The sequence below is a fragment of the Streptopelia decaocto genome, assembly GCF_964273445.1.
Source record: "Streptopelia decaocto genome assembly, chromosome: 1".
NCBI lineage: Eukaryota > Metazoa > Chordata > Aves > Columbiformes > Columbidae > Streptopelia > Streptopelia decaocto.
The window spans coordinates 205,385,430-205,410,756 of NC_138663.1; the positions used below are offsets into that span (position 1 = coordinate 205,385,430).

The window sequence follows — 25,327 nt, forward strand, 5'->3', positions numbered from 1 at the left end:
ACTGAAGAATTGTGCGGAAAGCAAAATGCAAGAAGCCTTGAAACACTTGCTCACACATCAGTCGTGTGAATAAAAACTCATTTAAAAACACATTTTAGACTATTCAAAACCAAATTGAGACCTAAGAACATCACACAGAAATGAAGAGTGAAGACTTAAATACAACCGTTGCAATAATTTCAAGAGTCAAACAGGAACAGTAAAATTCATCCTCTTGCAGAGACTTCATTTCATACTTTAAATTAGTCTTGGGGAAAAAAAAAAAAGGAGTATTGCTGTTCACCCAGAACTTTTTGAGCGCACAAAATGAACCATAATTTGCACATATGGCTGCTACTATGGACAAGCTAAGTCACCGTGGCATCCAAGCATCTTTGGAAGTGAGACTGGCACAAGAATTTAAAAGCTAGTAGCCATATCCTAGATCTCTGCGTATTCTCTTGCTGACCCGATCACTTGTTTCATTCTGTTTTTACTGTTTCAACAGTGACTGAAATCACATTTTGCCACTACTGCTAAAAAGCAGCATGGTCTGGCACAGCCCTGTAATGTGAGCAGCAGAATTTTCAAGGTAAAGCTTGTTAAGGTTAACAACAAAGTTTAATCAGACACATTGCAACTAACAGCAAGCAGCCGAACTTAAGGCCCAACATATCCTCTGCACGGCAGCTCCTGCTGTAAAATCTGTTCTTTGCTCACAGCAGTCACACTGTCGGCAACTGAATTTACACATGAAGACAAACTAGTATTTGGTTTTTTTTTTTCAGAAAAAAATGCTCTTGTCCTTTGCAAGCCAATGACACCAAGCTGTGTGGTGCAGTCGACACTCTGGAGGGAAGGGATGTCATCCAGAGGGACCTGGACAGGCTGGAGAGGTGGGCCCGTGCAAACATCATGAAGTTCAACAAGGCCAAGTGCAAGGTCCTGCACATGGGTCAGGGCAATCCCAAGCACAAATACAGGCTGGGTGGAGAATGGATTGAGAACAGCCCTGAGGAGAGGGACTTGGGGGTGTTGGTTGATGAGAAGCTCAACATGACCCAGCGATGTGAGCGTGCAGCCCAAAACACCAACTGTATCCCAGGCTACTTCAAAATCAGCATGACCAGCAGGTGGAGGGAGGTGATTCTGCTCCTCTGCTCTGCTCTGGTGAGACCCCACCTGCAGTTCTGCATCCAGCACTGGGGCCCGCAACATAAGGACACGACCTGTTGGAACAGGTCCATAGGAGGCCACAAAGATGATCAAGAGGGCTGGAACAGCTCTCCTGTGAAGACAGGCTGAGAGGGTTGGGGTTGTTCAGTCTAGAAATACTGCGCAGCGGAAGACCTTATAGCAGCCTTCTAACACCTAAAGGGAACCTACAAGAAAGCTGTAAAGGGACTTTGTACAAGGACATGTAGTGATATGACATGGGGTAATGGCTTTAAACTGGAAGAGGGGAGATTTAGATGAGATAGAAGGAAGAAATTCTTCCCCATGAGGGTTGTGAGGCACTGGAACAGGCTGCCCAGAGAAGCTGTGGATGCCCCATCCCTGGAAGTGTTCAAGGCTAGGTTGGACAGGGCTTTAAGCAACCTGGTCTGGGTGAAGATGTCCCTGCCCATGGCAAGAGTGTTGGACTAGATGATCTTTAAGGTCCCTTCCAACCCAAACCACTCTATGTAGCACTTTGGGCTGTTTGAAGAGGCTTTATCAGATGGTTCTGTTTTTCAGAACTCTTGAGAGGCAAGTTTCAAGTTACTAGTTCAAAGCATACAGCCCTTTCAAATATCTGGCCTCCAAAAAGCAATTTAAAAGACAATTTTAAAGACATCTTTCAGTTACTAACACTGACAGATTCTCTAGATCCTTATATGCGAGAGCTATTTTCCACATATTTGGTATCAAGTGATATCCTAGAATAGGTTTCTAATGGGGAAAGAAGGCTGTCAGAGCGCTGAGTGCTTTAAAAGAACAGTAGATTCTTACATGAGCTGTAACAGAACTAAGCAATCCTTCAGGTTCAGGATCACACAAACCAAAACTCTGCCTTCAGAGAGCTATTTCCCTCTACACTGGTAAAAGCACTGTACCTTCTGCTACTGCTGCTTGATTTGACAGGTATTTTACAGAATGAAGGTCACACACTTACTCATACCAACAGTTCCTGCTAGCCAAAGATGAGGATTCGTGTGCAGCAAGTACTTTTGCACTATCTTTGCAAGTCCTTGCAGACAGAGCTGTTCCAAATACAGGTCAAGACTGCAAGAGCTGCCTCTCTTCTATCAAACCCTGTTTCAGGCTTTCTTTTTTCTGAAAATCTACCGAGAACTCTGGTTTTCAATATCTAGAAATGCAACAGTCAGTGTTGTCTTTATGACCTTGCAAACTGAATTTTTATTTGACTTTTCCCAAATTAACTTGTAAGGTTCTTCGGTGACAAAGCATGTGTGTTTAGCAGTTCCAACTGTCCACCTCACCTACTCAGAACAGCTATAAGGGCTGTCAGCAGTTGCTTCATATCAGAAACTATTCTGCAAACGGATACTGAAAACACACTTCTTGTTGTTTATGGCAACAGGTTATTTCCCCAACAACTTTACCCAAAACATCATCTCTTATATCACATCACTAATGTACTCTGTACCCAACCAACCTTCTGCAATGTACACTGTGCAGCAACAATTCAGAGGAAAGCCTCACTGCAGTTCACCTCTCAGTGAAGCAACACCATTAAGCGCACCTGTTTGAAGAGCTAGGGGTAGAAAAAATATCAACGGCTGGTGTAGTCATTATGTTCCCTGCTGCCGTGGACACAGGAGAAGCTGCAGTCGTTAAAGAGGTATGAGGTTTCTTTGCAAGTTCTTTTAGACGTTGTTCCTGTTGGGAAAGAGAGCCGGCGTAAGAAATCCAGAAACAACATCTGTGTGTGTGACTTTCTAGGTAAGTAAAGCAAAGCAATAGAATTTTTTATTTATTCCACACACTGGTGTCAGCTCCTTATAATTACAAGTCAGTGGTACCACAAATCCTTCGGAAACTATTTTAAGAAATCTTCCACTTTTTGTATGGTACATGCACATAATATTCTACCTCCAGCACTTTGCCAACAGTACATGTTCAGTACTAATAACTCTGTTTTTTCCCTTTGCTCCTTTAAGAATCCTAATAAGCCATGAAGAACATAAGAAAAGTGTTTTCAGTTAAAAATTCTGTATTCCTACCTTTAAAGCTTTTAAGCGAGCCTGTTCTTCCTCTAACGCAGCTTGTTTTTCCCTTTCGTCGACTTTTGTGAGGGACAGGCCAGTGCTTGCAAGGGAAGAGACTGCATTGGAAAGGGTGGTAGCCCTAAAGTAATTGGACAGGAGAAAATCCGGCTGTTAACAGGCGACACGTCATAGAAACATCTAAAGAACACTTCACTGGTATCCACCCAACCTCCTCCTCAACTCTTTTAGCATTTGTTATATCTTACGCTGTACGAAGTGATAAGTTTAAATAAGATACAGTGAATGAACAGTAAAATGAAAACATCTAGAAAACACGCTATCTCCTGTTACACACTGGATTTTGCATTCCCCCCTTAAATGTTTCCCCTCCAAACTGCATTACAGAATTCACGTTTGAAGCCTTTGCCCTTCTCCTCTTTGCCTAAGATGCATTATTTAAAGATACAGGGGAATCTCTGATAATCTAAACTCCAATTCAAACTGTTGCTAATTGAACAGGTTTAGTTAAGAAACCCAATGCAACTAGTGTATCCCAGAGGAAAAGTTTGCAATTCATCATCATGTTAAAAACTGTGGAAAGAGATTTAAAGCAAACACTTAACTTTTATAACAAACTAGAGCAGTCTTAACAAAAGAAAGCGAATATTCTAAAAAGCAGCTAGCAAAATGGTGCTAAGCTCTAATAGTGTCAGTACTGTAAAAAAAGAACATATAAAATGTTACTGCCTTTTTTAACAGACAATAAAAAAATGCTATTTAATTTTGCAAGTCTTGCCCCCAATATTAAGCTTTTTAAAATTTAAACAATGAAGTTAGTTGCCTAGAGGACTCCTCTAGATTGCACTTTGTGTTTTAGCAAGCACTTAAAAACAGTGAATGTCTTTTACCATATACAGTATGGCTTTAATCCCCAATTACTTTAAAAATCCGTTCTTAATTTAAGGACTTCTGGAAGCATTTCCTTGCCTTTGACGGAAAAGGGATTCAAGCTGAGATACAAGAGTCTAAGGATATTAATCAAAAGATGCTGCACACCTTACAGAGGTCTAATTAGTAAAACAAAATGAACATCTGCAGGTGATAAAAGAAAAAAAACTTAGATTATCTTCAGAAGTTCATGATTAGATGTTAAAAGTAACTACTACACGAGGGATTCTACAGCAAGTATTTGCAGCTCCTTAGCTTCTAGTTGTGTTGACCTGGAAGAAGCTGTCTTAAGTACTCAGCAAGAGAGGATAATTTGCTATTCTATCGTTGCTAATGCAAAATCCTCAACGTAGCCTACACAAACCTTCATTTATAATGAAATAAAAAATAATGGATTTAATATTTGCTTCAACAATTGTTCAACAGGACAAGGGCATAAGCACCTGCTTGCAGCTGTGGAATCTTTGATTTTCTTCCCTTCTAGAGAAGCTAAATGTTGTTCCAAAGCATCAAGAAGGCTACTCGGTGCCTGCAAAAAACAAAAAGACATTTGGGAACAGATCTGAAGAATCTAAGGTGAAGCAAATCAGTAGTTAAAAGACTTTCAGAGAATGCAACTGTAGGGCAACTGGAACAGCTCAGAATAACTTAAACCACATCTTGGCATCCTGTACGTATTTAATTACTTAAAATACCAGGTGATGTACTCTCCTCACTACATTACTCTGTCATAATGACTCACCCGCAAGTACTGAAATATGTCAAGAGATGTTAAAATCAACAGCTAGGAAACAGCAAGCAGACAATTGGAAGCAGCCAGTATTTCAAGAGCCACTAAGAAGGAAATTGTACCTAAAGTCATTTCTATGTGCATGCTCTGCAAGCCTTCACAATGATTTCAATGACTGACAAAAAGCAAGCTTGCTAAAAACCACAGCTTCTTCAGCTCATGTAGAGGTTTCATTATGTGAACTCACAGATATAAATTGCATCTTCAAGCATGACAGAAACAAAGCTGCCTTAAAACTCAATTAGAGTATGATAGAAATGATCTATAATATTTCACAATAGGATCATTGCATATAAAAGCCACAGTCTGACAGAGTTTGGATTTAATCACACACTTGGAAATAACTTGGTGACAACGCATGCAAGAAAGTGTGAGTGCCACAATGCCAAGTTTTTCTGATTATGAAACCCCAAAACAGACATGTACTGGCAAACACATAATAGGTTTATCTACCTGTGAGAGATCTGGTATGTCTCCTCTGTCAATTCCAACTTGCTGTAATAAAACAAATGAGGTTTAGAACCTGTTTGCTGTTGTTAAAGGCAGAGACGTTCAAAAAGCAAACAACATTAAGATGAAGTCGGGTAAAAAGCACAAACCTGTCCACACACATTAAATCTCCACAATCTAACCTCTATAATGGTTGGTTACAATAAATTATTCTGTTAAATGTATACACATTTGCAGTAGGCACATTACAGAGATATTTAAACAGATACAACCTTAGAAATAAAACAGAGCAAGAATCCAGCATTCAGAATTTTAAGGCTAGAGAAGTTTGCCTGTCTTACAGTTTCTGTGGTGAATTCTCAGACCTATTGATATAGAGCTTATTTGCTAAATCAAAGCACCTGCAAAGTTTCCTGTTTTCTAAAATGCAGATCAAACTTAAAATGTTCTGCAGCAGGATATATATTCTTACAATAGCAAGATTAATACTCTCAACTTCAGCTGATAATCAACTGAAAACAGCCGAAGGTAGTACCTCTGACAGATATTCTGTCAGGACAGACAGCAAGCCGAGCTTTACAGATTAATTTTTTTGTTAAGAGAAATATGAATAATGAAGGAAAGCAAAACAAGAACAGGAGCAAATCTCAGCCGAGGAATTGCATAATACCAGGACGTCAATTCAGCAATGTTTCAGAAACTAGAATACAACAAACTAATGACATTAGAAAACAAATAAAGAAACAAATCATCTTGCAAGCTAACTGAATTTTCCTCTATAAACACACCTACAGCCAAAATATCTTTAAAAAAGGAAGTAACATGTTCATTTACTTGTCTCAATTCTTTATTTCTGAAGCTGCTATTTCATCTAAAACTTAAGGCAGAATTGTGGGTTTCAAACTAGAATACAGCTAGAATCAGAGAAAGCAAGAGATCACCATAAATTTACTCTACTTGTTTAAATCGAGGCTCTTCAAAGCAAGCTCACAATTATTATGTAACTGAGGAAATTTTAAAATGCGTATTCATACACCCTCCTTAAGTAAAAGATAAACTGGGAAGTACTTTGTAGCCAGGTTTTTCAACACAGTCCTCAAATGAACTAATCGCCAGGGTAGAGACTGACAAGATCACCCTTGATGGAACTACAATTAGGCTGGAAGGAAGAAGCGTTTGCTTTATGAGACAATAAGCACTTTATAAGCTGTTTCAAACCAAGGGCAAAGTTTGGCTCAATAAAGCTTACCTCTGCAACTTTAAGGAACTCTGAAATCCGTGTCATTCTAGTGAGGAACTTCTTATATATATCAAGGCCTTCTTTGCACTGGTTCTTTTTCATATCAAAGTATTTTTCTATAAACAGCAAGAATACTTGCATTAAAGAAGAAATCAAGCATTCTGCAAGGGATATGCAAAGTATATAAAACAAGACAAACAGAAAATGCCTGCAGATCTGTTTTCTTTTGTTAACTGGAGAAGTTACTACCCCTAACATGCACCAAATAATGAAAGCTCTGTGGGACGTGAGCTAATTATTGTGTGCATGCAATTACACCTCACCTTGCAGGTACTAGATCTCACAGAAGCATAACCACTCTGAAGAGGAGAATCAAGTTTAAGAATAGGTCACCCAAAGAAATGTAAATTCATCCTCTCGGGGGTTTAAAGAAAAACAACAAACAGGCAATTTTACAATCTGGCAGTCACACATTTGCTCTATTCCAGTGGCCACATATTTGGCAAGATGATGATATTCTCTGCCAGACGGATGCCTCTTGTTATGGCGTGGTCTACACTGAGGTGCAAGTGATTGCAAAACACTGGTGCTGAAAGCCAGAGGGTCCCACCCTCCTTTTTGAAATAGCCCTTTCAAGGCCTGTTTCTATATTAAGCTTCACTAAAAACATGAGTGAAAGCAACTGTATGCTAGTTGTTCTTACTGAGGGAAAACAAGAAGGCAGTGGCTTCAGACTGGTAATGACTAATTTTGGATTTTGCTTTCCATTTTGCATGCACTGGGTAATAACAGCAATCAGGTAGCTTGATGCAATCACAGAATGCAGCCAAACCAAGCAAATTAACAGATTACTTTCAACTTAATTGTTTTCCAAATTTAGGCTCCTCTGCATCTCCAGTGAATAGGCCTGAAGCCTGGATTTGTAATTCCCCTTAAGATATAAGATATGCTCTAGAAATATAAGCCAAGCAATTGTTAAAAAAAATGAACATTAAGCTTTTCATAGGCAACTGATCACAGATGCTATGACTGTAAATTTGTAACTGACCATAACTTATTCCACTTAAGATACAAAACCTGATCTTGTTTTTTAGGGAAAAACGTATCAATGTCATGATTCAGGTTTCTACACAGTTCAGTGAAAAAAAAAAAAACACAAAACAAACAGAAACAACAACAAAAAAACCCCACACAACCAAAACAACGCAGTGCAAAAAACCCCAACAAACGAAGAAAGTGTTGAATTGTCTTTGCTTTCAGAGATTTACCCATCTCTGTATACAACTGAATGGCAAACGCAATTGGACAGAAAAACACTGGAAATAAATCTGACTTAGAAATAACAGTAATATTTTGATATTTTACAGTAAGACTATTTCAGCCCTCTGTGATTGTTTACTGAGCTCCCTCCCCAAAGTCTGACATTGCAGAAAGGGGTTATATTTACCCAGGAGGTTAATAATCCCTTCGTTATATGCCGCAAACAGTCTAATGGCATCTTTGAAGAGAAGCATGAAGGCAGCATTAATTACACCGTTTGTGAGTTCATTGCTATTGACCTAGGAAGATCAGAAAAAAGTTAATTTAACCGAATTGATCCCTTATTGGAAAACTTGGAGCTGAACTCCAGTACTCTATCCCAAGGCGTGCTTTCCAATCATCTCACTGGCTATTTATGGAAAATAGCAGCACAGAAAATCAACACAGGATCACTCAGCACAGTATTATATCATTTTGGCAGGCATTTCCATTAACTACTGTTCACGTTAACTAACATAATTAAAACAGGGTAGAAATAGCCAACTTTTAAATGAACAAAACTCTTATACAAAGTACACAATAAACAACAGTAATTTACCACAAAGCATTGTCTCCAGTAAGCATCATATTTCTTTTTTTCCCCATTTCTTGGGTGGTATATCAATGAACAAAATGATTTGTGCTCTTTAAACTGTGCAGATAACATTGAACCAAGTTCAAGACCTTTAATCTTGACCTATTTTAGAAGCTTGTGCAGGTTTGTACAACGAAGTCAATAGTATGTTAGATGTGTACATGCAGCTAAACTTACATTGAAGTCAAGAAGTGCATCCATTTGATTTTGTATAATTGGTACAGTTTTTAAGAGTTTTTCTGTGCTCATTGTTCTCATTACTCCATCAGCCCTGTTGTGCAAAACAAAAGAAAATTCTTCACCTGAATTTCGAAGGCAATTGTTAGTGAGAAACATAACAGAAAATAAAATAGGGTCATCAGACAACACATTTAAATCACTGCCATTCAAAGCAGCATTTTGATGTTTAAGAATGCCGTCTAGCCAATACAATTGTAATAACTGCAGTGTTCAAAAGCAACAACTTTCATTTGGCCAAAATATGAACCGAAGATGATGTTTTATTCGGGGGAAATGAAACTGATAGTGCTCAGAGCTATGATGCATCAGGTAACCCAAAAAAGCTCTGAAAGTTATTTCTGAGGTAAATTTTTACCTACGCTTTTTCGAATCACCTTATTATTATTTCATGTCAGTTTGGATGATTTTCAAGTAAAAGCAGCAAGAAAGAATAAGCAAATATGACAGGATACTTTTAAAGTTTTTTAAGGAAGATTATAGGGACTACACGACACTTCCTTTTAATGGCTGACTACTGTTTGCTTGTTTATTAGTTGTCCAGATTAAACAGACTAAGACCAAGAAAAGCAACAACTGAGAAAGACTAAATTGCCCCAGTGACAAGAAACAACCGCTTTCTGTGAGACAGACCAGCCAGCCCTGCAGTTGCATCAGCGTGCACACAGCAAACCAAATGTTCCCTGCAAGTGCAGATCCCTCGGAGCATCCGCACGGAAAAGCCCGTGGCTGTTCTCCAAGCTGGAAAGGAACGGGGAACACGCTGCCTCCAGCTTTCTACTTGTGCCTTCTGCTCCGTCCTAACAACAAAGAGCAGCTGCAACAAGCTTAAGATGGCAGGGCATGGGAGCAGAGCCACTGAGAAAATATATGAAGTGTGGAAAAAGGCAAATTGCTGCCATCAGAACAGTTAATTCCTGCTGGGTCACTAAATGACCTCCAGGCACATGCTATGGGCTAAATAACTCGTTAAGCCTAAACCAGTTGATTATAGAGCAACTGTCTAATTCCAGCGTATCTGCCACCTGGTCGCACACACATCCTACATGTGGGAAAGGCCAAGTGTTTTATTAATATGTTATTGGGACAGGAACAGTGAGAGAGGGCCAAGCATCCCCCTCTGCCATCAGATTTCAAACGGAAATGGACAGTGCAGTACTAGCGAGGAGGCATAAGGGACCTGGATGGTCTTCTCGGGCCAATTTCAAATGGCTTTGCAACGCTAACACAAGGTATCGTGAGGCAACCCACTACTGAAGTTAACTCAATTAGCAGCTTTAGGTTGAGATTTTCGTGTGTTATTTAGTTAATTCTTAACTTTGAAGCATTAAGATAAATTAACCTGTGTATGGATGATAAAGGATGCCCAAATGTAAAACTAAAATAATGTTTTTAAACTTTAAAAAGCACTGCATACAGAGATAACGGACATGGATGGAAAGAAAGACTTTCAACCACAACCACTACATGATCTCCAGTCCTCCTGGTGGAGATCTCCTCATTAATTCCATCATTCCCTATAACATTCAATTTACCCAACTACTGGTGCTCTGGACTGTGCTATTTTACATGTAAACAGGTACCTGGTCTCAAACAACTGATTTCTTACAAGCAAGCTCGCTTTAATTCCTGTAGACAAACTCAGAACAGCATCTACAACAATATTCTGTCAAAAGCAGGAATTGCACTGCCTTTACAAATGTAGTAAACTTCATACAGACATTTTGGACAAGAACATTGAAATACCAGAAAGGACGATAAGACGTTTCACTAAACACCTGTCATTTAAATATTCCAGAGCGAGAAACACAAGGAAACTGTATAGTCCCCTATACTACATGCAAGGACAAGTAACTTGTGGTGTATCATGGAATATTTGTTCAAACTTCTACTTCTTGACATATACTTTGATTAATATCGTCTCTCATTTTTCATATTAAACTCTTAATGTTTTAAAAAGAATATAATAACTGAGTAAAATATTTTGCCAACATACATAACTGAACAGTTGAACCTTTGTGTGTCATGGGAGATTTCCAACTAAGAAAAGCAGACATCACTGGCTGTACTAAGAGCCAACACAGGTATTTTCCACTTGAATTACAGGACATCGGACAAAACTTCAAGATATGCAACACAAAATACAGTTCTTACCCTCTTTTTACTTTTGTGAAGTCAAAAGCCACTTGTCTATAGGAAACTGCCTTTTCATTCAGATACCGACTATACCGTCTGATAAACGTTGACATGTCATAACCTAAAAAATAAGTTTCAGAAGCTTATTACTTACCCAGTCAACTAATGAACAAGAACCTTAATCTAAATAAAGTGCAACATATTAATGCAAGACAGTTTCATTATATTTTTGCCTGATTTTGTATAGTTCATCCATTACAAAAATTGTGTACATCATGTAAATCGGACAGACAATACCACAAATATCTAGAAGACCTGAACTATGTAGTTTATATGTTACTTCCTAAGGATATTACTTCCAAAAGCAAAAAGTATTTTTACGCAAGTTCTCTCATACTATGATAGAGATTACTGCCAAAAAATGACATGATACATTTCCGAAGATGTTCATGTCAACTCATTCTCTCAGCACTGAAGGAAACATTAAGACATGACAAATTCTTTTACATTAAGGTAGTGGCAAGAGGAAATATTTTGGTAACTGTCAGTTTAAGGATATAGACCAAGAAAAAGATCTGTTCATAGTCTATACTGAGAGCATGGAAGTGAAGACTCAATAAAAAGAGGCAATTTGGTAAATCCTTGGTTATCGCTGGTTTCTGTCCCCAGGGAGCAGCTCTGTGTGCCTGCTTTATGACACTTGTGGCAAAAAAATCAGAAGCATCTATATAAAAAGTAATGCGGGAAATGCAGAAAATAAGAAACCACCTCAGGAGGAAAAAAAAAACAATACAACAAAAATCAAAACCAAACCAAACCAAAAAAACCACCCCATCAAATGACAGCTACAGGTATGATCAGAACTGCAGTAAACTGCAGCGTAACAGTTTGGAAGGGTATTAGTCTCAAGGGGAACTAGTCTCAAAGATGGATGGAATGGTCTTTGAATAATCTTCCAAAATGTATTTGTGTTTTAAGACACAGTTCTTGTTTCACTGACATGCTCTATCTGATGTACATACAGTGCATTTTTTAAAATTGCTGATCAAAATCGACCTCTCCAAATAGAGAAATCTCTTCAGAAATGAGGAACACTCACTCAGGTGTGATTAGCTAAGAAAGTTAGAAGCACTTATAATAAGCCTTTCCCAAAAGATCCAGCAAATTCTGCCAGCATTCGGTTTCTGCCATGCCACGATAGCATTTTAAATTAAGAAATGCAATTTGGGGTAAAACAGACAGAAATATTACTCCTGAAACAACACTGTCCATTAGAGTTACCCAGTTGTGTTTACCGTCCCCCAGCACACTACTGTCTTTTAATGAAAAAGACGCCTTACCTTGCAATCCACTTTTGTCTAGGAAATTGCTCAAATTAAACAATGTATTTCTGGACGCCAGATACTGGATAAAACGCTAGACAAAAGGAAAAATTTGAATGCTTTTACTAGATTATCAATGAGCTGGAACTGAGGTTAACAGTACTAGAAACTCTTTATCCATTTTATGAAATTCAGCTTTTATTCTTTAAGATGGATTTCAAATCTGGAAACTACTACAAAACCTGAAGCTATTTATTATTTTTTATGTAAAAATGTGTGAACATCAGTCACAGAGAAACTGCATGAAGGGCCCTGATTGAAAGAATTTTTCTTTTAAGTCAGAATATGAAACTAAAAATTGTGAAAAAATCCCCCCAATATGTTCTCATTTTACAGGCTCACAATTGTTTCACTAACTTCAATTTTATAAGTTGATTTCATTTTTCCAACTAGCCAAGGCTTAGCATAGAATTGTAATAGTACTTAGCTTAAACATGAAAATAAGGTGATATAAAGATTAGTTTTCTTATAAACCAAGTGTCAAATAAACACAAGAATCCATATAAGACATTAACACAGTATCACACTTGGTGCACATCATTAATCACACATAATTCTGAATTACGTTTCACAAAATGAATGATGCTATTTTCATCCTGTAAAGACATTTCAGATCACTAGTGCCACATTTCAATTTAGTAGGAAAAAATAATTTTGCCTTATGAACCACTGTATTGAGAGCTGCAGCAAAAAAAATCCCAGTCACTTGCCATAACATTTTGACAAAGGAAAAAGTAGTTCTGATCACTGCAACATGTACTATTGAATTATTTTCATTAGCATAAATACATAGGTTACATAGGTAAAAAAAAGACTGGAGATGAGTAAATGCACTCAGTTACAAATGAACTACATTATCTTGTATCAAAAATAGCGTGGTCAGCAGGACAAGGGCAGTGATCCTTCCCCTGTACTCTGCATTGGGGAGGCCACACCTGGAATATTTGTGTTCAGTTCTGGGCCCCTCAGTTCAGGAAAGAGATTGAAGTGCTGGAGCGGGTCCAGAGAAGAGCAACACGACTGGTGAAGGGACTTGAACACAAGACCTATGGGGAGAGGCTGAGGGAGCTGGGCTTGTTCAGTCTGGAGAAGAGGAGGCTTAGAGGTGAGCTCATCACTCTCTAGAACTACCTGAAGGGCAGTTCTAGCCAGGTGGGGATTGGTCTCTTCTCCCAGGCAGTCAGCAATAGGACAAGGGGGCATGGGCTTCAACTCTGCCAGGGGAAGTTTAGGCTGGATATTAGAAAGCAATTCTTTGCAGAGAGAGTGGTCAGGCATTGGAATGGCTGCCCAGGGAGGTGCTGGACTCACCGTCCCTGGAGGTTTTTAAGCTGAGACTGGACATGGCACTTAGTGCCATGATCTAGTCAATGGGCTGGAGTTGGACCAAGGGTTGGACTTGACAATCTCTGAGGTCTTTTCCAACCAAGTCGATTCTGTGATTCTGTGTGAAAAGCTGGAGGACCAAATGCTTTTCGGTTTTCTTACAAAGGGATTCACAGATTCTCTGTAAAATTCTACACATTTTAATAATGACTCAATCTCCATGTTTGTTGCTCAAGTCCTATTTCTAGCTGCAAAAACTTTCAAGCAGCGATCTTAACCTCAGTATTTCTGTAACACATTTGGTAAGCCAAATTTGGGTTTCTTCCTTAAAATGTAAAGCTTTTCAGACAGTGGTCTCATTAAATATCTGTAATTACTACAATGGGTGTTGGTATCAGTTTAAAACTTATATGACTCGAGGCACAAGCACAGCAAAACTGTATAGACTCTATTTTGGAAAGTGTCAATTACGCCAGGGATAATGCTTTAAGTCAACATGAGAAGTTTGCCCTCTTGTGGCTTACTTAGCTTCAAAGTACAGATTTTCACCAAAACCAGGTGACTTCCGAGTGAAACCAGTATATACATGTGTATATATATATTTTTTTAATTTAAAACCCTTTACAACACAGCCAGTCAGACAAAGCAGCAACATGACCAGTAAGAACTCTGAATGCAAACTCAAAAGTTTTAGTCCTCTACACAAGATCATCCTTATAATTTTCTAACGCTATCCCTATTAATTCCAAAATCATATAGCTTACATTATACTGACTGTTTGCAATAAAAAGGAATGTTTACAAACACTTCGAAGTATATTTTCAGGGGGTTTTTAAATGCAGAAAATTCAAGCTGCTGCTATGCCTGGCATCTCAAAAAATAAGGCCCCATAGGAATCCAAGTTGTGGAACAAAACAAGCTTATTGCTTTTTGTTTAAATTGGGGGTTTAATTGTTCTACAGTATTTGGTGTTATTCAGATGCTCATACTCAAAGCCAGCTCATTGGCTTCACTGCAGAAGGTTAGGGGGTCATGGTGGAAATCTGTTCAGAATCAAGTTATCTGGGAGAAAAAAACATCTGGATTAGCTAGAGCATGAACCTAAAATGCTTCCATTTGCAGCTTTCAGAATCCCATTCGAGATAACTTCTGTTGGTTTTGTTTGCTTGGTTTTCTATTATGAGAAAAACATCACAGAAAAAGGTACCTCCAGCATTCAGGGCGCTTACTTTTGATTCTAGAATTATAAGCTTTAAATTCGAAACAAACCAAGTAGACAAACGTAAAATAAGACATGTTCATGCAGAGTTAAGACACAGAAAGGCAAAAATAAAGATCTTCTTCAAGATAATTAGTGGAAACATTAAGCTGACATTTATAGGAATGAAGTGCGGGAACTGTTCTCAGACGTGGTTTTTTTGTATTACCTCATTTCCATACACCATTAGATGATGGGTTGTGATGAGAGATTTGAAGACCACTACCCAGCTACTGTTGGTAGTTCTTTCAAATAAACTGTCTGCCAGTTGTGGGATGTTCACATTCATCTCATTTGTGCACTGGATTAAATCTGCAATACAGAAATTATTATGAGTTCTGTGAAGGAAGATCAATAACATATGAAAAAAAATCAGTACACACATTTTATATAGTAATATTTTCTATGAAAACTGAGGGGCTTTCCAGTAAAATAAATAATTTCTTGAAAAGCACCATGACACTGGTTTACCATAAGTTCATAACACAAACCCCACTCTGCTCACTGCCAAGATTTCTGGTCCTCAACTGCTTTTGCAGTTGCTTTAGAAGGTCCCGGAACAGAAGTACCATAATGACTTACACCATCTCTGACTAACAGTTCCCAGCTTTCAAACATCTAAAGCACTAACAGCAAAACAATTCTCACATGCTACCATTTAATCAAGTTTTACTGGAAGATGATGACTAGAATTAATTATAAACCTTAGACTTCTGGCCTCTTAATGGACCAGTAAACCCTTCTAGACATTGGTTAAATGTGAGTAATAAATGATTCAAACACTGCTTAGTCTTGATACAATGCAATCAACACCTTCGGAAGGGCAGAGGAAATGTTAAGTAAAAAAAATGACCCTCTAGCTGCAATGCCTGAAGCTGACAGATTAATTTAGTTACAACAAAGTGGGTTGTTAACTGAAAAGATGGTGAGGAGCACAGCGAAACCCAAGGCTGGCTCACTAAAACAAAGCTACCCAATTTGTGCTCAACATGGACCTCCAGCAGATAGGATCTAGTGATTCATCAAACAGTTATTAAAAAAGAGTTACCCTAACAGAAGCAACTATATTAACAACCAAATGTGATACAGCATAGCTTGCTAGCATTTAGTATGAAGCTTAAGCTTAATGCAACATAGTTCTGATGAAATTTTACTACTATCACCAACCTTTAAAATAAAACAGTAACTTTCACTCAACCTACCAGCCCTGCCAAAGATCGAAGCTCAGTAAAACTGGAGTAAGCCCTGTGCCGTCTGTGGGCTACTAGGACTAACTGGAAACATCTGCTTAATCTGAAGGGAAACATTTAACCTTTGAGGACAGTTTATACCCTGCTATGAACAATCCTTCATCAAGGAGAGACTCCTGAAAGACAGGACTCTCCTTCAGCCAGAGGCACATCAGCGTGGCTGCCTAAACTCAGAACTAGTAGGGTCAGAACTGAAAAAGCTGCTATTTCCAAGTTTAAGTATTAAAGGAAGCAAGCAGGAAATGATTTCCACATTCAAAACGTCATGAGATGGAGAGATAAGCCATTCCCTTATCTACAAGTAAAACTGCGATGACTACAGGCGTTCATGACCTCATCTTTAAGTCACAGTTACCTATTATTGGATGATGATTTGGGGCTGTTAAGACAATGCTAGGATATTACTCAGCAAGAGACGTGCTCTGAACCAGATCATTAAAACCAAGCCCTGCAGCTTCTTGATCTTCAGGTCGTCCCACCTAAGTAATAACACAAGCAGTTTTGTGCACGGCTGCCTGGCAGGAATGCACATTAAATACAGAGGTATATGCACCACAGGATGTCAAGGCACACATTTTGGCATAAGAGGTGCAAATGCCCATTAGAAAGTGAGAACTTCTATTCTTAAATGCAACATTTGCCAACTAGTCAAGAGTAGCAAAGACAGAGGCGCCGCTTGGAAATCCACCATCTGAAATCACTGAAAAGATTATATCCACTCTACATGTTTTGTGCGTGAAGAAATTTTTTTCTAACATGCCATTGGACTTTCAAATCATGTTTTGGTATGTGTTGCAGTGTGTAAAAGAAAACAGGTTCTGTAACCCAGCAGAAAACCATCCCCTCATAGAACTGATGAGTGTTTATGTGAAAAGCATATAAATGGACTTGGTGGGGGGAGAGAGGGCTGGCACATTAGGAAGGAGAACTAGTAGCTGACTGGGAGAGAGCATACTATTCCATACTATTCCAGATAACATCTTGTTTGGAAAGGAAAATAAAAAGGAAAACAAATACAAGTAAAGGCATAGCAAGAGGGTGAGAAAGCTAAGAACTAATCTTAGGGGAACAACAAAACCAAAAAGGTAGTGAAGGCAGTGTTAGACATTTCTGGCTATTTACTTTTCCAAGCCACAACAGACAATAAGGTTCTGTCCTACCTGCGGCCATTAAGCCTATCACCTCCAGAAGTGATGATCTTCAAGGAGGCTCAAGATTCAGTGTTAATTTACCATTTGCTCAAGAGCCCATGTTTTGTAAGCATGCTCTTAGTGAACATGAAGTAAAATCTGGCAGCTAAAAAAAATAATGTCAATGAAGAGACACACTCTATGATCACAGAATCATAAGCAATAACAGAGGTACACAAGCAAGTCCAGCGTTGAATGGAAGGAACTAAATTTCCACATGCAAACAAGGGAGTCACTGTGATACCAATTACTACAAACTAGTTTAGCAAAACATGAAGTTTCTTTCTTTACAAAATGCTGGTTGAACAAGAAAGATGCTTAATAATCTGGTACGTCCTGACACCCCAAAGTGCCTACAACAAATACATTTCAGGCAAGTTAAATATATTTCAAAGCTCCTTTGAAAGTATTCGCATGAGCAATGCTAATTAGGAAAAGAAATATTTGTGCAGTTAAATCCAAATTAGATCAGCAACTTTTGTGCTAACCATAGCAGAATGAGCACAGCACAGCCACAGCAGAAGACAGTTCCTGCATCCCACACCGCCGCGCTGCCTGCTCGGGAACACTGTCACATGCAGTGTTCTGGCTTATTTATCCTATTCCCACAGACACCGTTCATTAAGGGAGAGGAACAAATATATAATTACTTTAACATCCTACACTTTACACAATTCATCTCACACCCACCTATGAAAACACTAGCTATGGATTTTGAAACCTAAGTGCCCAAAGCAACGTATGTCAAGACTGCTAGTTACTGGGTATGGTATGAACAGCGCGACAGGCAGGTATGTAACCAAAAGGCAAGGCACCAAGGGGAATAGCTTTAAACAAAACCAAAAAGTAACAAACAAAACATCAAGCAAACAAAAAAGCATACGCCTTGGTGAAAGTGTGATGCCTGTTTCATCTTTGAACTTCTTGGCACAGCAGAGAAGGGGGAGGATTGAATAATTAGCCCCATCAATACTACAGAAAGGAAAGTCTCTGTTGTTGGTGAAAGGTTTGGAGGGGAAGCCATATGAAGAGCAGCTAAAGTCATTTGGTTTGTTCAGCCTGGAGGAGACTGAGGGGAGAGCTCATGGCGGCTACAGCTTCCTCACAAGGGGAGGAGGAGGGGCAGGGCTGAGCTCTTCTCTCTGGTGACCAGTGACAGGACCCGAGGAAATGGCAGGAAGATGTGCCAGGGGAGGTTTAGGTTGGGCATGAGGAAAAGGTTCTTCCCCCAGAGGGTGCTGGACACTGGAACAGGCTCCCCAGGGAGGTGTCACGGCCCCAAGCCTGACAGTGTTCAAGAAGAGACTGGACAACACCCTCAGACACACGGTGTGAACTGTGGGGTTGTCCTGTGCAGGGACAGCAGTTGGACTCGATGATCCTTGTGGGTCCCTTCCAACTCAGGACCTTTTATGATTCTATGACATGGTTCTATTGACTTTCTGCATTAATGCCCACAACACTTCAAGCTGAAAAAGAAACTCTCCTGGGAAGTACAAACCACCTTCCAACTCTAAAAGCTGCTACAACTTCCACAGCATAAGGCATACAGGGGAAATATAAACACTATCTTCACAGGCAGATGTTTCTCAGAAGCTCACAGCCAAAGGATGAGAGGCAGCAGAAATGCTCCAACAAGGGAAATTCTGATCTTATGAAGAAATTACGAATCTCATTATGAAAGTGGTCAAGTACTAGAGCCTGTAAGCAACCAGACGTTTTAAACAACCAGATGTTTTAAGTAGGGGGTTGATTAGAGGACCTTCTGAGGTCCATTCCAACCCAAAGAAATCTACAATTTTATGTAATGTCTGTGGAAAGAGACTGAGAAACGACTAAGTTAGTCCAAAAGAGTAGTCCACCAGCAGTATATTTCTAAAGATCTCAAAACCAGAGACCTATTTGAGTGATTCACAGGACTTATGTTTTGTAGAACTCCATTTACCTACCGACACGAAATCATCTACCAAATTTCAGAGATTAGATTTTCCTAGAAAAAAAGCAATTCTAATTTGTTTTTTAAATAGAATAATCTGAACCACGTTTTTGTTATATCAGTTAAAACTTCTACTGTTAAATGACTTTTACATCATTCAGTTCTCTTTGGTTTTATGTTTTTTTTTTTCCTACAAAGCAAAGATTTTGCAATGAATTATGACAAAGGTCTGGTCTACAGACTTTTTAGTAACATTGAAGATATGCAATTGCACCTGTACCAAAGCCACTACATTGCCTAACCCTGCTGAAGTTAACTAGAACAAAACGTTCAGTAAAATACTGTAGAATACTCTGGATCAGAAAAATAATTCATTTGTACGTCAGCTAAGATATCTACAGTCTTTGCAATTGTTCAGGCTTCATTACAGAAAACAACTAAATGATTTGTTGCTTTACAGAATGGATACCTATTAGGTCAGAGAAGTAGAAAGGTGAAAAGTACAGTAAAATTACAGTAAGACTGCAGATTCATACTCAAGAAACAAGAAGCAATCATGTACACAAAGCAGCTACTACAAGGCTAAGACGTTGGAGTACAGCATCTACTCCACACTATGCACATAGATGTAAATTAACCAACCCATGGTAAGTGGTCATATGATTCCTGACCCACAAACACGAGGCAGTCAGGCTGGAGAGCAACACAGTGAAGGCATCTCCCACAAACTATCCTAGAAAACAAACATGTGCTTGCAGCATGTGCCTGTGACCTCACTCCTTGTGCAGGACCCCGTTCTGCACTGAGAAGCCTCCTCTGACAAAGCTCTGAAAAATTAGTTAATTTACTTCCAAACAGAACCATCGGGTAAGATGAACATGTTTAGTTTTGTTTGTTTGTTTTTCTTTCCAAAATCTTACCCATATTATTTGCAGTAAGATTATAGAAACTTGGCTTGAAAATAGACTTAGCTAACTCAGACTCTGTCATTTACAATAACTTGAATAGCAAACCACACATAAGTCAGAATTACGTTCTCCGTGTATCAATTATTTCCAATACTTTAGCTATACCTCTCATATTGAACATTCCTATTCATAAGCATCAACCTGAATATATTTACAATAAACAGCTCATCCAAGCCAGAAACTGTGCCCCACACCTCCAGTTACTCCAAAATAGGTCAAGCAAGTGTGACAGATTCCCATCTTGGTAACTATGGCTTTTTCATCTTCTATACCAAAGATGCCATCTGGAGTGGTTATATTCTCCAAGATGCTGACAGATTTTGTTTGTTTGTTTGTTTTTTTTAATAGTGTGAGAGCAGGTAACTGAAATATTGACCATTCAACATTAGCATGCACACACAGTGCCAACAGTTAAATTACATTCTTCAGTTAAGAAAAAAAAGTAACAACAACAAAAAAACACAACAAAAGCCACACCAAACCCACAAAACCATTAAGGGAGAACAAGGTAAATGACATCCCACTTAGTTCATTTTATACATATATATATATATAAAAATATATATTTCCTCAGATACAGATAAAATGCTTTCAACCCCTCACATTGTAAGTTTTGGCCAAAGAACAAAAAGTTTGAAAATGCTAAACTGTTTAGTCCAGTAGTCACCTGTCCATTTCCTACATCTTATTTAACCTGAATTCAGGTTTGCTAACAAGACTAAGAACATTGTATGAGGTTCAATGAGTCCAAGTGCCAGGTCCTGCGACCCCAGGCAGCACTACAGGCTCAGGGAAGAGTGACGAGAAAGCTGTCTGGGGAAAAGGACCTGAGGGTGTTGGTTGACAATGGCTGAATATGAGCCAGCAGTGTGGGCAAGTGGCCAAAAAAGCCAACAGCATCGTGTTTTATTTGAGGAAGAGTGTGGCCAGCAGGACCAGGGCAGTGACCGTCCCCTGTACTGGGCACTGGTGAGGCCAAACCTGGAATCCTGGGGTCAGTTTTAGGCCCCTCACTACAGGAAAGACCTTGAGGTGCCGGAGCGAGTTCAGAGAAGGGAATGGAGCTGGTGAGGGGTCTGGAGCACAAGTGTGATGAGGAGAAGCTGAGGGACCTGGGGCTGTTCAGCCTGGAGAACAGGAAGCTGAGGGGAGACCTTATCACTGTCTGCAACTGCCTCAAAGGAGATTGTAGCGTGGAGGGTATTGGTCTCTTCGCCCAAGTAGCAAGTGATAGGACGAGACACAAAGATGAAGGGAGTGGAGCATCTTCCTTGTAAGGAAAGGCTGAGGGAGCTGGGTCTCTTTAGCCTGGAAAAGAGGAGACTGAGGGGCAACCTCATTAATGTTTATAAATATGTAAACGGTGTCACAAGGACGGAACCAGGCTCTTCTCGGTGACAACCAATAATGAAACAAGGGGCAAAGGGTATAAACTGGAACACAGGACATTTCATTTAAATTTGAGAAGAAAACTTCTTCACTGTGAGGGTGATGGAGCACTGGAAGAGGCTGCACAGGGGGGTTGTGGAGTCTCCTTCTCTGCAGACATTCAAAACCCGCCTGGACACCTTCCTGTGTAACCTCATCTGGGTGTTCCTGCTCTGGCAGGGGGATTGGACTGGATGAGCTTTTGAGGTCCCTTCCAATCCCTGACATTCTGTGATTCTGTGAAAATGGCCTCAAGTTGCACCAGGGGAGGTTTAGATTGGATATTTGTAAAAATTTGTTCATGGAAAGGGTTGTCGGGCATTGGAACAGGCTGCCCAGGGAAGTGGTTTAAACCCCTCGAGGGGTTTAAAAGATGCAGAGATGTGGTGCTTCAGGATATGGTTTAGTGGTGGATTTGGAAGTGCCAGGTGCATGGTTGGACCTCATGATTTTAAAGGTCTTTTCCAACCTAAACAATTATACGATTGTATAAGTCTACAATCTAGGCTGCCTTTATTCCAGCAAAAGCATAAGATGGTAGATGAGGTTCCAAAATACCTTTGTGGGGGCCCAGGGTACCTTGGTTTAGCAGTCAACTTGGCAGTGCCAGGTTTACTGTTTGACTCAATCCCAAAGGTCTTTTCCAGCCTAAATGACTCTATGATTCTTTAAGATGAATCTGGTGCAAGACTCAGCAGTTGAGCTTGTTCAGGACAAACTGCTGCAAAATAAGGGGTTTTTTTTAAACACTTATGTGGAAATTACTTGGGAATAAAAATTATTCAAGACTACATGCTGCCTTCAGAAGTTGGGAAGCTACAATAGAATGACTGATCTACAGAACAGTAACTTCAAGGAACAGTTGCAATGAAGGAGCTTATTACATTAGTATGGATGTAAAAAAAAAATATGTGAATATACAGTAGTAATACAGCTAATTTTGGTCTAGAACAGGACCAAAAAAATCTTCAGAGTAAGAGCACTTTGCTCCTCATTCACATACGTATGTGGATACTGCAGTTCTATGAAGCTGACTGGAATATGATTAGGAAACAAGTACTACAATCCTGTGAATCGGGACATACGATATTCAGCCTAACTACAACTAGGAAAGAAACTAAGTCACAGATCCTGCCAGAAACTCAAGAAGTTTGTATTGTAAGAACTAGCCCAATTTATTTATTTTAAAAAATATATTAAAGAAAAAAAAAAATAACAGCTCAAAAAGAACTGCTCCACAAGACAAGCACATCAGTTTACTACTGCTCCTGTTTAAATGATCCAGTTTTCACACTGTGGTTTATCCAGTAGGTGAGGGGCTTTGCTCAGCATATTTTCTTTTGGTCTCTGCTAAAGATACCACAGTTCTAAAAATCTCAGTGTTCCCCAAAACAGTTTCTTACAGGAGTGCAGCCCATGGTTGCTATCCACCCACACTCACAGAAACTGGTGTCACAGCATTGCAACTTAGTACAAGATTCAATAGGGAAATGGCCATCTGAATGATAAGAACAACAAAACTGGCCTTAATGCATATTTTAACTTCAGAAACCAACACACACTAGTGTATAAGGCATGATTAAAGAGACGCATGTATGGCTTCACCACATAAATACTTGAGTTCTCCCAAGCCAACATAAAATCAACATACAAAAGACCCTACGGATTATTAATATATAAACCACATGCTAACAGCCTGAGTTTATATATTCAGAATACGCACATGCTCAGCTTCAGGTCCAACAGGAGTCTCCAATTTATTCTGTGATCATTCACAAACACACATTTACACAGCTCTGTCCAATAACAAGTCCTACATATGAATAGTTATTGATTTTTAAAATATTAAGTATCACACGATTAAATTAAGCAAATAGTTAATTTCTTTGTATCATTACCTGTGGGCAGACGTGCATGTTACAAATCTCTGCCTTAACACAAGGTATTGTCAAAGCTTAAAGGTCATTCTGAATAGACTAGACACTTTTCGGATAGCATATGCTGATTTATTTCAGACAAACTCAAAACCCAGACAAGGAAAACACTATGAAAAAGGGATACATATATAATCACACACAAAGTTTTCACAAGAAACTCTTAATACCTTACTCTTCTAGAATAGAATCAAAATACTCTAAAATCCAAAACACCCGAAGTTCCACATGCCAGGGCCAACAGTGAAGTTGCCCAACAAATTCTATGAAGTTGTCAGGAAATCTTCATTTGCTCTAACACTTCATCTCTTCTTAACAGAATGAAAGCCAAAAATTACTATTAGAATTTTAAATATGTACTGATGGATCCAAAGTATAAGCCAAGAATCCATCAGATCAGATTCACCTAATTGATAAATTTATAACTGAAGCTACAACACATATTGAAGTAATTTCTTTTTTAAATATAAAAGGAAATTAAAAAACTTCTTGAATGACGTGAGTAATTACTCTTAGGAAATTATGTCCACATAGAGTTCAATAGAACACAGTCTATTTAGCATATGGATTAGCTTTCAAACTGACAAGATAACATGCTAGTGACTGACATTCCACTTGCACAAGGAACACTTGTGGCTAACCATTAATGGTGGAATATGGGACCATGTCTATACTTAAAATAATCCTACCAGGACCGTGTATTTGCTTATGATCAATCTTTTCCCCTCTACCTAAGGCCATACAAAAGGATTTTAGTAAAGTGTTTCAGATTTAAAAAGCTATTGACATGGGTTTTTTTTTTCCTCCCCTACAGGGGAGAAGCTTCTCCACAAGACAGAACATTTGAAGTTGAAACACTTTCATTTTATTCACTATTGAAAATCATGTACAGTGTTCCCTCGTTTGGTAAAAAAATCTTAACTGAGATGCAAATGCTGAATATAAATACCTGTTCCAGTTCCATGGCTCAGGCATTACTGAGGGTTGGATGAGAACATCAGCACAGACACAGCAGTTTCCCACGTAATGACACAGTGAAGCCAAGGCTGATGCTGCCAACTCTCTTTAGAAATTTGCTAAAAAATTCAAAGATCAGATGTCAAATTCGCACCAAATTGGTTAATGATCGAGAGTGGCAGGGTTTATGCCAATAGGAAGTTTGCCACTAGACAAAAAACTTCCCTCCTTTGATTCTGTATTAGGAATATAGTTACAGCAAGCACTAGTGGTGGTATGAAGCTTAATTTACTGTTTCTGAAGAAATTTAATGGGTTTGGGATTAATTTATCTCCATCCTCCATAGAGCTAACACGACCTATGTACACAGGTTCTAGCAAGGCGCACACACCTGCCACATCTTTCCAGCAGTTCATAGAAAACTGTTATGCTATAGGGAAAATAGGTGTTATTGAGCAAAGAACACACACACAGACACTCCAGTTAACTTAATGGAACATTTGACAGCAAGTCTCAAATGAAAAAGAAACTGACTTGAGGCACATGTTGCAGCAGCTGCAAAGTTATCCATGGTCAGTTTTCATCCTGTCATTTGCTGAACTAAAAAAATCCTTTTTAGCCTGGGTGGTTTGTGTGAAGTTTAACATGAAATATAAGAATTACCTAATATCTCTATACTAGATATTTTTTTCTAGTTGCATTGTTTTCTTCGAACTTCCATAACAGATGATCTTCCTGCCTCGAACCGAAGGCAAGTCAAGACAGCCCCTTGTTTTCACATGTCTAATATCAAGTATCAAGAAGAGTTTTTC

The 25,327-nt window shown here is 39.0% G+C and overlaps 1 protein-coding gene across 4 annotated transcripts in view; it reads right to left on the minus strand.

Moving 5' to 3' along the window:
• PICALM (phosphatidylinositol binding clathrin assembly protein) overlaps positions 1-25,327 on the minus strand; it is a 72,737-nt gene that overhangs the window by 26,635 nt on the left and 20,775 nt on the right. For all 4 annotated transcript variants that reach the window (XM_082067431.1, XM_082067432.1, XM_082067430.1 and 1 more), the window contains exons 2-11: positions 15,022-15,164; positions 12,227-12,302; positions 10,905-11,007; positions 8,691-8,784; positions 8,067-8,178; positions 6,629-6,735; positions 5,383-5,424; positions 4,583-4,668; positions 3,207-3,330; positions 2,726-2,862 (exon numbers count right to left, since the gene is read on the minus strand). In XM_082067431.1, the coding sequence (XP_081923557.1) occupies positions 2,726-2,862; positions 3,207-3,330; positions 4,583-4,668; positions 5,383-5,424; positions 6,629-6,735; positions 8,067-8,178; positions 8,691-8,784; positions 10,905-11,007; positions 12,227-12,302; positions 15,022-15,164 (1,024 nt within the window). The remainder of the gene's footprint in view (positions 1-2,725; positions 2,863-3,206; positions 3,331-4,582; positions 4,669-5,382; positions 5,425-6,628; positions 6,736-8,066; positions 8,179-8,690; positions 8,785-10,904; positions 11,008-12,226; positions 12,303-15,021; positions 15,165-25,327) is intronic.